At 46.0% G+C, this 15,011-nt stretch overlaps 1 protein-coding gene across 1 annotated transcript in view; it reads left to right on the forward strand.

Moving 5' to 3' along the window:
* PITPNA (phosphatidylinositol transfer protein alpha) overlaps positions 1-15,011 on the forward strand; it is a 188,307-nt gene that overhangs the window by 14,423 nt on the left and 158,873 nt on the right. The window contains exon 2 of the mRNA XM_078680168.1: positions 9,269-9,299. Coding sequence (XP_078536294.1) covers positions 9,269-9,299 — 31 coding nt within the window. The remainder of the gene's footprint in view (positions 1-9,268; positions 9,300-15,011) is intronic.

The following is a 15,011-nucleotide window of genomic DNA, read 5'->3' on the forward strand; positions in this document are numbered from 1 at the left end:
AGCTGCTACTCGAAGTGATGCATGTAAATGTAAATGTAGACGTACTTGTAAAGCGCACTGATACTCCTGAGTGTCCTGGCGCTGTACTCATACCGCTAGGGAACCCGTCCTGGTTTTTCCCCGTGAAATGTCCACTCCTGGGCATCCCCAGGGTGGAACCAGGCATCCCTCGCACTGTAGGGGTCCGTTGTGGAGACTAAGCAAGCTATTGCCCAGAGTTGCAGCGTGGGCCCATGCTTGGAGTAGGCACCGAGGCGAGAAATCAGGTCCGAGGAATTATGAGCCTAAGATCCGCCGAGACCAGCCAAGGCAGGAATTGAACCCTGGTCCCGGGCCAGACCTCTGCATCAGGGTCTGCCGATCTAACCATTGAGCCACACTTCTCCATGTCATCCTTACAGCATGTCATCTCTTCACCCAGTCGGTCTACTCTGGTAGATGGGGCATGATGAGCAGACAATGGAATTGACCCCCTTGCAGCTAAAGTTGTCTCAGGTTCTTCAATTTGCACTATCCCTTTCTCAGTGGGGTTGGTATTGCCACTGTCAAAGAATATTTAGCGGCGTCTCCGTTCCTCTGTTTTCCAGACTAGCCATTCCTTTTTACGTCTCCAGTCGTGTGGTTTTTAAAGAGGTTGACAAAGCTGCATCCACTTTGTGGTTCCCCAGTGGACCCTAATCTAGTGTTAAACTTTGTTGCGGGGACTCCATTTGAACCCCTTTGTTGGTGTCCTTTATGGATGTTGATGTTGAATGTGGCCTTTTTATTAGCAATTACTTCAGCCAGAAGGGTAGGTGAGCTGTAAGCTCTGCCTTTTTTGTTCTCTCTTCACTACATTTTCCTGTATGAGTTAGTGATCTGAACCATGGCTGATTTCCGTACCAAAGGTGGTCACTCTCTTCTACCTGGACCTATCACCCTCCCAACCTATTACCGCCCGCCGCATCCCATGAACGAAGAGGAGTGTTTGATAAGTTGGATCCTGGATGGGCTGTCAACTACTACCGAGACCTTGCAAAGAACATATGATGGCCAGCTCTTCGTGGTATATTTTGGTGCCAAGAAGGGCAAAGTCATACATAAGCAGGCCGATCCTTTCTGGGTAGATCTTTCTCTGCATCAAACCTGCTATGGTTTGGAAAAGAAGGAACCTCCAGAAAGGATCAGAGCCCATTCCACTAAGGCTAAATTCATCACATCTGCACTTTCAAGAAAGGTTCCAATTGCAGACATATGCAAAGCAGTTACATGGTCATTGCTGCACACCTTTGCCAAACATTGCTACCAGGATTCTGAGACGCATAGAGACGACAACTTTCCCAGATCGGTCTTGCAGGATTTTATAATATAACTATCCATCAACCCCCGTTGATGGAACTGCTGTGCCACCTATTCTAAAGGTGAGGAACCTGCAGATAGGAGTATCCATCAGGAGTAAAAATTACCTGCTTGCGATAATGGATCTTTCTGATGAATTCTCTGTCTACCTGGAGATTCCTCTTTGACCTGTTTGCCTCCCCTTAATGCATTGTTATAGTGCAGGTTAATAGATTCCCGGTTTGTCCTTCTGTCTTGAAAGCTTGGAAACAAGCATTTACAATGCAATAGATCTCGCAGCATTAAAGTTTGAGTTATTGGCATTGTGTATGACAATGCGTTGCATAACATTTTTAGCAAACTTTGAATTGATGAGCAGTGAGAGTGTGTGCAAGAGTATGTTGTTCTTGAAAGCAGTGTGGTAGAGAGTGCAGGAATTTGGGTGACCTGAGCAATGTGGATGATGCACCTCACGCACGGAGCTGACGCAGTTACTATTCACACAGCTCTGATGATGCACCTTAGGCACGGGCTCACAGTTGCTATTCATACAGCTCTGATGATGCACCTCAGGCACGGGCTCACAGCTGTTATTATTCACACCGCTCTGATGATGCACCTTAGGGACGGGCTCACAGCTGTTATTATTCACACAGATCTGATGATGCACCTTAGGCACGGGCTCACAGCTGTTATTATTCACACAGCTCTGATGATGCACCTCACGCACGGGGCTGACGCAGTTATTATTTACACAGCTCTGATGCACCTTAGGCACAGGCTCACAGCTGTTATCATTCACACAGCTCTGATGATGCACCTCCGGCACGGGCTCACAGCTGTTATTATTCACACAGCTGCGATGATGCACCTCACGCATGGGGCTGACGCAGTTATTATTCACACAGCTCTGATGATGCACCTTAGGCACGGGCTGATGCAGTTATTATTCACACAGCTCTGATGATGCACTTCACGTACGGGGCTGACGCAGTTATTATTTACACAGCTCTGATGATGCACCTCACGCACGGTCCTGACGCAGTTATTATTCACACAGCTCTGATGATGCACCTTAGGCACGGGCTCACAGCTGTTATTATTCACACAGCTCTGATGATGCACCTCACGCACGGGCTCACAGTTGTTATTCATACAGCTCTGATGATGCACCTCACGCACGGGGCTGACGCAGTTATTATTTACACAGCTCTGATGATGCACCTCATGCACGGGCTCACAGCTGTTATTATTCACACAGCTCTGATGATGCACCTTAGGCACGGGCTCACAGCTGTTATTATTCACACAGATCTGATGATGCACCTTAGGCATGGGCTCACAGCTGTTATTATTCACACAGCTCTAATGATGCACCTCACGCATGGGGCTGACGCAGTTATTATTCACACAGCTCTGATGATGCACCTTAGGCACGGGCTGATGCAGTTATTATTCACACAGCTCTGATGATGCACCTCACGCACGGGGCTGACGCAGTTATTATTTACACAGCTCTGATGCACCTTAGGCACGGGCTCACAGCTGTTATCATTCACACAGCTCTGATGATGCACCTCCGGCACGGCCTCATAGCTGTTATTATTCACACAGCTCTGATGATGCACCTCACGCATGGGGCTGACACAGTTATTATTCACACAGCTCTGATGATGCACCTTAGGCGCGGGCTGATGCAGTTATTATTCACACAGCTCTGATGATGCACCTCACGTACGGGGCTGACGCAGTTATTATTTACACAGCTCTGATGATGCACCTTAGGCACGGGCTCACAGCTGTTATTATTCACACAGCTCTGATGATGCACCTCACGCACGGGCTCACAGCTGTTATTATTCACACAGCTCTGATGATGCACCTCACGCACGGGCTCACAGCTGTTACAGTGCTTCCTTCTTTTTACTGGGGGCAACCTGGCTGGATAAATGCAGCGAAGTTTCTCAATGTAAAGACTTTGCTGCCTCAGCTGCACGTTTACTTCGTTTCACTGTCTCAGAAATGTCCCTTTAAGTGGTTAAAAGGCTACCTAAACAAGAGCAAAGAAAATACACCCCCCAAAAAAACTGAAGCCCCTGGTGCTGTGGTGCGCGTGACGAAAACTACCGTGGGGCGGGACTTCCGTTTCCTGCTGGAAGCTCGCGCCCACGGAGTGGCTGGCCAGGACAGGAGAGGAGCAGTCAGGAGAGGAGCAGTGGTGACGGGGGGTTCCCATGCCCGAGGGAGAGCCCCGCCGTGGCGGCTGAAGTCCGGAGTTTCGCCGATGAGGTGAGTGGGGCTTAGTTGTAGTGGGGGGTGGGGGGTGGGGTGTCTGTGTGCGCTCGTGTGTGTGTGCGCGCGCTATTGTGTGTGTGTGCGCGGCGGGGTGTTGGTGTGTGTCTCTGTATGTGTGCGCTCGTGTGTATGCGTGTGTGTATGTGCGTGTCTCTGTGTGGGTGTGTGTGTGACTAGCCTGCCGGAATCGGAGCGCGTGGTTGTGCGCGCCACCCGCTCCGATCCCTCTCGACGATGCGTGCAGCCAGGTCTTGTCTCCTGGAAAGCGAAGTTAACGTCACAAGACCTAAAAACGCTAGGCCGTAAATATTAAAGCACGTGAATGTGGAGCATTTTACATAAAATAATCGCCTGACACGCTGTACGAAAAAAAAAAAAAACGCTACGTTGTAAATATTAAAGCACGTAAATGTGGAGCATTTACAACAATCATGCCCTTGCCCGCCTGGCACGTAGTACGAAATAAAATAATCGCCTGACACGCTGTACACACAAAAAAAAACGTTATTACTTGACTGACGTATTAAAGCATTGTAAAAAGCCGTAAAATTTTAGCATTCACTTTAAGACATAAATATCAAAGCACGTCAATATGGAGCATTTACAACAATCATGCCCATGGCCGCCTGGCACGCAGTACGAAATAAAATTATCGCCTGACACGCTGTACAAAAAAAACGCTATTACAATGCTGCTGCTCAAACCTTACAAAGCCACAGAGGCAGCTGTCCCGCCATGTACACAAAAGCATACCCTCACACGGTGTTAAACTGCCACATCACAGCACCCTGAAAAGTCATGAATATTGACATTTACTACCGCCAGCAAGGCGCCACTTGATTTTAAGCAGACGCTGCTTTTACAACCCAGCGATACAAAAGTAAGCAAAACCTAATTGTAGCCTGCTTAATGGAGCGCATGTTCATGTGCATGTGCACGAGGGAGTCACAAAGCCAGCTCGACATAAGTAAGAACAAAACTGAAAGTAAAGGAAACTGATAGTTGGAAAGGGGAAAAAACCGATGATGTTCAAAGTTCACTGTGTCTGTAAGCGCGCATTGCAAGGGAATTGTGGCCTGCTCAATGGAGCGCGCGTTCTCGTGCGCGTGGCCCGTTCAAATCGCTTTCTTGGAGAGGAGATGCGCGCGGCCAGGTCCTGTCTCCTGGAAAGCTGAGTCGCTGACAATAGGTCTCTGGCGAGACAGCACTTCGCGCTGTAAACGCCACGAGACCTAAAAATGGATGAAAACTGACATCGCTGAACCAGAGTGGTTGCCATATGGTTTTGGTAACATCATGTGATGCCAATTCCAATGTTTACAGCCGGGGTCTCCAACCGGTCGATCGCGAGCTACCGGTAGCTTGCGGAGACCCCGGGAGTAGCTTGTGTAGCCCTTCATGGGCTATTAGCTTTTCCGGCTCCATTTGCCCGCCCTCACCCAAACCAGCCGCTCGGATTGGAGCTAAGCTGGGGGTGGGGGCGGGCGAAGAGGATGACGCTACTCTCCTGGAGCTGCAGACTCTTCTCTTGAGAGTCTGACTCCTGTGACTCCTGTGGCGTCATCGTTACCTGAAAACGCGCTGGCATCGCACTGTCTGCCATTGTGCGACGGGTGCCAGCGCGGAGCAGTACGGAGCAGAGACGTGACTTCGACTGCAGGTAAGCTCAATGGACGAGCAGATAGATAGTTTAGTGACGTTGGATTCTGTTTTTTTAATGAATGTGATGTTGAATAATGTTGAATTATTCCCGGTGCTACACTGACACGCCAGGCACAGGCACAAAAAACAAGTGGAAAACGAGTGAAACAGAGGGCAGCAAGGCACAAAAAACAAGGGGAAAACAAGTGGAACAGAGGGCAGAAAGGCACAAAAAACGAGTGGCACAGAGGGCAGAAGGGCACAAAAAACAAAGCAAAAACGAGTGGAACAGAGGGCAGAAAGGCACAAAAACGAGGGGAAAACGAGTGAAACAGAGGGCAGAAGGGCACAAAAAACAAGAGGAAAACGAGTGAAAAAGAGGGCAGAAAGGCACAAAAAACGAGGGGAAAACGAGTGACATGGCAGAAAGGCACAAAAAACAAGTGGAACAGAGGACAGAAAGGCACAAAAAACAAGGGGAAAACGAGTGAAACAGAGGGCAGAAAGGCACAAAAAACGAGTGGCACAGAGGGCAGAAGGGCACAAAAAACGAAGCAAAAACGAGTGGAACAGAGGGCAGAAAGGCACAAAAATGAGGGGAAAAAGAGTGGCACAGAGGGCAGAAGGGCACAAAAAACAAGGGGAAAACGAGTGAAACATAGGGCAGAAAGGCACAAAAAACGAGGGGAAAACGAGTGAAACTGAGGGCAGAAAGGCACAAAAAACGAGTGGAACAGAGGGCAGAAAGGCACAAAAACGAGTGGAACAGAGGGTAGAAAGGCACAAAAACGAGGGGAAAACGAGTCTAACAGAGGACAGAAGGGCACAAAAAACAAGGGGAAAACGAGTGAAACAGAGGGCAGAAAGGCACAAAAAACGAGTGGCACAAAAGGCAGAAGGGCACAAAAAACGAAGCAAAAACGAGTGGAACTGAGGGCAGAAAGGCACAAAAAACGAGGGGAAAATGAGTGAAACAGAGGGCAGAAAGGCACAGTATGGGCTCTGATGAAATTAGGCTTAAAGTCAATGAAACTGGGCGTGGGGGGTCTCTCGGAAAAATGCGCGAGTTGCTTCGGGTTCAGTAGCTCGACGATTTTCACTGGCTAGAAGTAGTTCTGACTATACAAAAGGTTGGAGACCCCTGTTTTAGAGGTAGTCGACGCCCCCTACTGGCGATGTGAAAGCTTTAAACTTTCTGATCTATTCTGATGCCTGGGGTAATGCTGCAGGAGATAAATCGACAGCTAGGTAGAGTATCAACCAGAAAGATGTTTACCACAGGTAAGTAACTTTTTCTCATCGTGTTTTCTTGCTAGGTGCCAGATTTCCTTAATATTGAGCCATACATCCTGTAAGCGTTCCCAGAACCCTTCATGTCTTGTGACGTCATACTAATGTTTTCTTTTTTTGCGTGATTTTTTTAACAATTAGTATAGCAGAGTTGCCCGGCCTAGAAACACAATGTATCTTGTTAGAAATTACATGTCTAACCTTGTTGCGAGGCTCCGCCCCTAGTGGGTTGAGGACTTTATGGCTGAGTTCACAGCAAGAGCGTTCTAGGAAATCAAGCAGGCCCCATTCCCAAACTAAAATATATGCTCCACCCAAGTTATTGTTCATGTGATTCTGCCAAAATAGCATGTCTCATGTTTTAGGTTAACTCTGCATACTAGATATTCAGTGGGGCACTGTTCTTATGTGAAAACAGTTAAGATCCATTGTGCCTCTTCTCATTTTTGAAGTTGAAATGTGATGGAGTGTAGCTAGAACTCACAACAGGGTCTCTTACAGAAGTATCCAACTTCAGAACTCCTTATCTTGAAAAGGGGCTTTTCTGTTATGAGGGTTACCCATGCATGGCACATCAGGCATCTACTGGACTTATTGGTGTGACCAGTTTTCCCTGGAAGCTGGTGTTTAGGATCCAGGTCCAAATGCACCTTCAAACTGTCAATGTAAGACCTAGAGAGATGGTTCAATCATTTTCAGAATTCACTCGACCGCTGCAGGCAGTAGGACTGAATCACCAGACCTTAGGTAAACCTTTGTGCCCTTAGATGATGGGGCTGTGTAGCTGTAATCAGTTAACACCACGTATGCACTCCACACTGACAGCATTTCTTTTCCAAGCCGTCCGGGATTTCAGTCCCTACACGACTGTAAACTGCCCAAGGATAAGAGTTAATCCTTTGCAACCAGACTCCTAATATCTTTTGTGTCGGCATTGTACTAGTATAAACAAAACTCCTTGTCCGAGTTCATGCAAGCTTGCACATATACATATATAAATATATACATATATATATATATATATATATATATATATATATATATATATATATATATATATATATATATATTGTGTTACTGTATCCTTTTGTAGTTTGTTGTTATGCTGTTTCAGCAGCTGCCACCCCTTGACTTGTTCTTTCAAAGTAGTGCCATTGGAGTCTCTGGAAAATACTGTTCAAGTATGTGAGGCCTAGTATGTCTCCAAATAAGACTGTCTCTGTTAAATGGGTCCTAGGAGAAAGAGGGGAAGGTATTGTGTAGGACTGTCTCGAAGAGTGGAATGAGTGTTGGGGGAAGATTGGTCTCAGTGGATGATGTTGAAATAGAGTGGAAGCAAGAGAGGTATTAGATCGGGAATTATTGGTAGAGTTATTGGACTGCCTTTCTCCCAGGGTAAGAGCAATGCAGCTTGGACCTTGGTCCTCTGTCACAGATTTCCCCCCAGATATCTCGAACTGCACGGTTCCATGGCTTAGCACAGGAGCCCAGCCTTGGCAGACACCTATTCAGATTCATCATCCCCTCACTCATATTCCCAGCCCATTCACACATTGTTTCATGTAGAGTTCTAGATCGCCCCAGCTCAGTTGCATTAGTTGTTCTGATGACTTCCCTTGTCAGTGTTGGAGACTGAGGCACAAGAGACTTTAGTTGTTTTTGTGGCATTGACATATTCTACACTGAACTCCTTTCATCAGTTTAGCCCCTGGAAGTGCTTGGTATTTGGTGGCTCTCTCTTTCCTTTAGCAGGATCACACACAGAAATGGATGGAGAAGAAATTATTCATAGTAGTTAACCTGAAGCACTCCCTTCTTCTATATTCTTTTTAATCCTTTTGTTGTTTTCTCAAATTTGGCGTGCATTCTCTAAAAAAAAAAACGCTCCGTCCCGAGTGCGCTTATTAATACACCAAGAAAATATGACGCGCGATTTACGAGTCATGAAAGAGTTTTACAGCCTTTTGCACATTTGTGATCCAAGTATTACACGTAATCAATGCTGTATTTAAAGTTCATCCAATTTATTCCAGTAATTTAAACAGTCTTTTCCATCACGTCAAAGGCCAAGGGGGGTGTACATCAAGCTCCCTAGCTTGCCTTCACGGTTGTGCAAGGAAGAAGCTGGAGGCAGTACCTAGAGCTCCTCCATCACACAAGGGAATTGCATTGAAGCATAAGCTGAAACCTCTTCGTCCAGTAATTTACCATACGTCCTTGCCCCAGTAACTGCCACAAGACTTTCTCCTTGTAGGCCACCGTACTCTAGTCCCAAAGAGGGCGGTGTATCTCACAGCGTCCCAGTTCTGTTTGGACCCACTGAGCATTAAGGGCGCTAGTTTGAAATAAATACTAGGTTTTATGACCTGTATGAGCAGGCTCTTCACTAGATGCACTGGAAGGCTGCTTCCCGTGGCCTTTCAGTGACTAGAGTACATAGCTATTGTAGTGGACGTTTCAGTGATACTCCCGGAGCACTGCTTGCCCCCCTGTCCTATTCGTGATGTTTGTGTTGGGAAGTTTACGAGTTTCAGTGTTGGCAGCACTAACCTTTTAGAGCAGCCCTCGGTGTAGCGAGTGCTAAAGTGGGAAAGTCCTGACGTTTGAATTCTTCTTTAGTGATGTGCTGATGTGGAATCCTAGGGTTTTCTATTTGTGGGAATGGTTGTGTTGTGTTGTGTGATTCCTGGACTGTTCTCACCCATGTTAATTTCTTTTTTTTCAGCCGAGTTCTCCTGCCGCTGAGTGTCGAAGAGGTAAGAATATTAGTCTTTTTTTTCTCACAGTTAATAAGTTTTGCTGACGTACTTCGTTTGCGCAGGGAGTTCCCGCTCAAGCCGCCTCAGCCCCAGACTTGGGTGGGGCCTGCTGATCCTCGAGCCTGGAGTTACTCACAGTGCTCCGTGACTCACCGATTTTTTCTGGCCTTCCAGGGGGCCCAGCTGAATAATTCTCCTTTCGTTGGTAAACTCCGGCGATATAATCCTCTTTCTTCCAACCGCCAGCGCAAATGGGATGAATCTCTCGGTTGCTTTTTTTGGTATTTTCGTATATATGTGACGTGTTTGTGTGAGTGTTCTCCGTAAACTGGGGAAAGGAAGTGTCAGCACAGAGCGAGGTCCTCTTGCTAGGATTGCGGTTGAAGTAGGATGGGTGTTTTAAATCTGTTTAGGGTATTGTGGTCGTGGGGTGGGGCAGTTATGGCGATGAGGTAGTTCTTGAAACCCTTCAATCATGACTTGGTAAATGAATCTTCCAAGGCACGAGCCATGGAGAAGTGAAACCGTGAGAGGGGAAATGAAATCACGGTTGGAGGGGGAGGAAGTAACTCTGTTTCGTTTAGAGGGGTGAAGATGTTATGGGGAGATAGGGCTGAATCTAAAGTGAGGGGGGTGAGTGGGGAAGACTCCGGTACAGGCTGCAAGATTAAAGAGTGGGGTACAAAAGGTGGGAGCTGGCATTTTACTTAATGCAGGCGTTCAGCTGTTTCAAAGCACTTTGAAGCACTTGACCCTACAAGGGTGCAAATAAAACAATAAGTGGATTCACAAAACGAGGAGCAGTTGCAGAAAGATCCATGCAATAAGAATACATAATATTTTCTCAGAAGTGGGTATATTCTGTGGGTACCCCGCTTATTGTTTTACTTAACTTGGCATTCAAGATGGAGAATACGAATCTTGGGTACAAAGAGGGAAAATAATTTCAAACTGTTAGACAAGGAGTGTGAAGAGTCCCTTGTTGTGCTGGTAAATATTACCTACCGTTACGGTAACCATGCATTTTCACAATACTTTCTAGGACTTAGTCAGACGCACCCAAAAGGAAGCGAAGTGTTAGCGTTGCACCCACGCTGAACCAGAAATACCTGTCAAGCGTTGTTGTTCTAACACTGTATTTAACAACTGACTGGAATGCATGTACCTCCCTCCCTCAGTCTTGGATGATTGACGGAAGAGGTCACAAGAACACCAGCAGTCCTGAGCACAGTCCTACTTGGAGACAGACTTTGAGATACAAACTTGCATGGCCTGATGTGCTCAGTCCTTGCTGTAGACTTCTTTCACCTTTTAAGTGCATATGTGGGGCTTGGCCACTTTCCTCAGCGGCTGCTTTTTGCAGTGGGTGCCTCTGGATTAAATGGTCTGGCTGTCACCTTTTTTCACAACAAGTAATGTTGAGTTTGTGAGGTCGACAAGATATTATTTTCTTTCATAATTGGTCTGTGTGGTATGGTCTTTTTTGCACTACGGAAGGGGCTTGTACTAGGGGTTTGGGGATATAGTTTAGCTAGCATGTTACATGGCTGAACTCGCTATTGTGTTAGGGCTGGGGAGTGAACTGCACACCCTTTGAGGTTTACCTGCTTCCCTGTAGAGCGGATCGGATTGCTCCCTTCGATGTTTACCCGCTTCCCTGTGGAGGGACGGACTACCTAACTTCAATGCATCCGTCCTCTTTACCGGTCTCTGATTTTCCTCTGTTGGGCAGCAGAGTACAGGGACTGTCCCACAGACGAGTGTGGCTGAAAGCTTTCCTGCTGGTTGACTCAGTCCCCTCTTATGTAGCTACCCAGATCATTGCCTTCCCTTGTTAAAGGCGCCCCTGTATGGACAGACACTCCAACCATCACCCTGTAAACAAATGGGAAACCGAATTGAGGCTGTGGTGTGAGTGTCCTTCTGAATGGGAAAAACGGTCTCCGATATTCATATTGCAGTTTGGGTGGCAATGAATGCGTCAGAAGTGAGTATGCACATTTTTTTTAGAGTACACTTCACGAAGTTACTCCACCGTAGAACTGACATTCGGTGTGTCATTTAGTATCGGAAAGTGGTGTTTAGTGGAAAATAGAGTAAAGAGGTGTCTGGCCCTTTCTTGTGAGGCCAGCAGCGGAGATTAGGAGTTTACTCCAAATCGTACCTTGATCCATCCGATGCAGGGAACAGTAGATCCATTTAAATAAGCAGTAGAATGCTTCCCTTGTTTGTGAAAGAAATGTTCTTATCGCTAAGCATGCTTAATCTGTAGGATGAGGCAGCCTCCTGTAACCTTTGGACACGTTTTCTCCCAATCCCCGTTTAAAGTACCTGCTTGTTTGTGGCACTGCTTAGTTTGAGTGCTTATCTATCTAATATGGTAATTGGGAGACCACAATGTCGGGGTCTGTGAGGCATATTGTCTTCTAGAAGTGCAATAGCAGATAATTGGTGCACAAGCTCTGTCACTGTTGAAAGTTTTGAATCAAGTGGAATCTATGTGTTAACTTGTTATGCAGCGCTTAATTACTCGGCTTTACCATTTCAAAGCACAGTAATCAAAATATGTAACTATTGCCTAGATTAAAGGTGCCCTGTTTATTCACCCTGACAGGATAAAAGGCTGAGTTGGCCTTGTCAGGAGTCATACTCATGACCCCCTAATCTGATTTCAGCGAAGAGGATATCTTGCCTATTTTATATAGGGCATAGTGCGTTCATTCTAGCTTATTGTGATGGCCTGGTTTGGTTTGTGATAACTATGATTTTTGTTAAGGCCTAGTGTGTTTTGTGATATCTGTCTCGTCTGAGGATTCCTATAGGGAAGTTCTTGCATATCTATATTAAAGATTCCCATAATGAAGGCTTAAATGTTTATTTGAAGCGCTCTTTTCTGGAGAATTCCAAATACTAGGCCTTTATGTATACGGTTTGCGTACAGGAAAAAAGTTGGTTTCTGCTTATCACGCTGCCTGCCATAAACCTTTATTACTCTGCCAAGCAATTCCTCTTTCCACCATAGAGCATTTCCAGCCGTTCATGCTGTCTACTTATCTTGACTTTTTGCATTGTCCATCAGTGCTGACTCTTCATGCTGCGCTCGTATGTAAATCAAACCTGCTCCGGAGGATGATGCAGTTTAGTTTAAATTCCTTGATTAGCCACTTCTTCACTTCCACTAAGACGACAGCTACTGGGAGGATTCCGAAAATATTTTTATGGAACAAGTTACCTTTCTGCTTTTTTGCTTTCTTGTTCTCCCTTCTTTAAATAACATCCTGCTCCCCCTGTGTATAACTATCCCACCCTTTCTGTATATAACATTTTCTCCACTCCACTTATATGCTCATCCTTTTGCTCCTTTTTCCATGTTTTTCTCTCCTTGATCTTCCCTCTACTCCTGTCCACCGTCCAGCCACACTCTTGTACTCACTCTTGTTTTTCTCCAATCAAATAATCAATCAATAAAGATTTATAAAGCATGGCTAATCATCTGATAGAGTATCCAGGCGCTGCCAGGACAGGAGGCTCATTCGAACAGCCATGTCTTGAGGGCCCTTCGGAGTTCCAGAAGTGAGGTGATGGTCTAGAGTTGCATGGGGAGGCTGTTCTAGGTCTTTGCTGTTATTGGAAGATGGAACGACCTCCACTTCTACTTCAGTAGATGGTGGAGTATGGACAAGTTATAGGGAGGCAGAGCAAAGTGTTCGCATCGGTTGGTGGAACTTCAGATGGTGGTTGATAGAGGCAGGTCCTTGGTTGCATAGAGCTTTGTGTGCGTAGGTCAGCAGCTTGAATTGTCATCTCTTCTGTATGGTGAGCCAGTGGAGTTGTCTGAGGTGGAGTGTGATGCGGGTTCGTCAGCGAAGATTGAGGATGAGCCAGGCTGTGGCGTTCTGTATGGTCTGGAGTCTCTGAAGGAGGTGTACCGCGATTCTTTCCTGTTTTTCGTCTTTTCTTTCATTTTTGTTTGTCTTTTCTCTCCATCTTCTCTTCCCCTGCAACAGAAACTTTCCTGAGCAAAGCTTCCAAGTCAGTGGGCAGTCTGGGCCGCTGGTTACAAATCAGAATGACGGCGCTAGAATTAAATGGTCTGTGGGCTTTAAGAAAGGCATTGTTAACTAAACAACAACTTACTATGCAAGACCGAGATATTGGCTTTGTAAATTCTTGTTTGTTATTTATGTAGTTGCTCATTGATTACAGATTATTTTATATTAGCCCCGTTATGTTTTGTGAGGGTTTTATTTGACCAACGCCTCTAAATTTAGCTCTGCTTGTTAACTGTTTTTGGGAGAGTGGGTTTGTAATGGTTTCACCTTCACGTAAATTGCTTTGTGAGGTCAAAATAAGGAATGGTGACTTATGGAAAGGGCTTCAGAATAGTAAGGTGGCACAGTGCACAACAGTTTAGTGTCACTAATAGAAAGGACACACTTTAGGTGCACTTTTTAGGTCGAGCCTTCGTGAGCAGGCACTCTTGCTTGCAAGTCTCGCGTTCAGTAATGGGCTTGGAACCCACTCATTGCTTGCCATTCTTTGACATCATTGTCGCTCTTCTTTGCCACCTTGTAATTTTGGCAGCTCTTGCCATGCGTCTCTTCCTTTTCTTTCTGGGGCGCACAGAGCAAACACAGATTAATTGTTGTGTTTTGTTAGTGTCCTTCCTCTGGCCATCCGCTCCTCACACCGCCTATCACATGCACTTTGTCACATATATAATTGCTTTCAAACATTGGCGAAACCTCCCGAGCGCAGGATGGTGATGGCCAAATGAGCTATATCCCTCCTCCCTTCTTATTGCTTGTCTACATCCTCTTACTAGTTTTGAGCGGTGCCTGCACGGGGTTTAAAACAGTTAGATGTTTTACATTTTGTTTCCTATTCTTTTTCCCTCTCTTTTCTGTAGGACATGGTATCCTAGACCATTTGACTCCCCCATGACAAGTCGTACATTGTATACTGGTACACCTTAAAATAAACTGTTGTCAATCTTGGGCTGTAATGTCAGTTGAGAATTTTGTGAAATTAATGTGTACGTAATTGTTGCTTGGGTGTTGGTCTTTAGCTTATAGTCTTCATGTTCGTTGAGCCCATGCAAGGCCTCAACTGCGGCTGCCTTATTACATGCTCACTCGCCACCCTCGGGTGATGTCTTATTTAAATGGCAATAGAAATGTTAAAAAAAATATTGCTTTCAAACGCATTTAAATGGCATACATCATCATACAAACTCTTTTTCACACAGACATTCACACGCATACCACCACTTACTTTCTTGGACTCCTTAATTTTCTCAATCACTCACACACCCCATCCGTGATTGATCTCCCCCACCCACATCCCATTGCTGTTTCTTCTCCTCCTTCCTCACCAGCCCCCCATCCTGTTTCTTCTCCCCTACCACCCGCCCTCCCAGTTTCTTCTCCCTACAACTCCCTGTTTCTTCTCCCTACAACTCCCTATTTCTTCTCCGTCACTGTTAGACCTGGCATCATTGGCATGAGTCTCTCCTCCATTTTTTCTGTTGCCTCCTCTGTTTACGATGTTTTTGCTGGTAAATGCTTTGGGCACTGTGCCACTGCTGATCAGTGCCACAGTGCAAGTGCTCCCTATGTGAAATTGCTGTATTGATTGAATTCCATGTTTGGCTTATTTGGTTTACTGTCAGTCCCTAGTAGAGTGCACCAGGAGTGCCAGGGCTTGTAA

The sequence above is a fragment of the Lissotriton helveticus genome, chromosome 3_1 (assembly GCF_964261635.1).
Source record: "Lissotriton helveticus chromosome 3_1, aLisHel1.1, whole genome shotgun sequence".
Taxonomy (NCBI): Eukaryota; Metazoa; Chordata; class Amphibia; order Caudata; family Salamandridae; genus Lissotriton; species Lissotriton helveticus.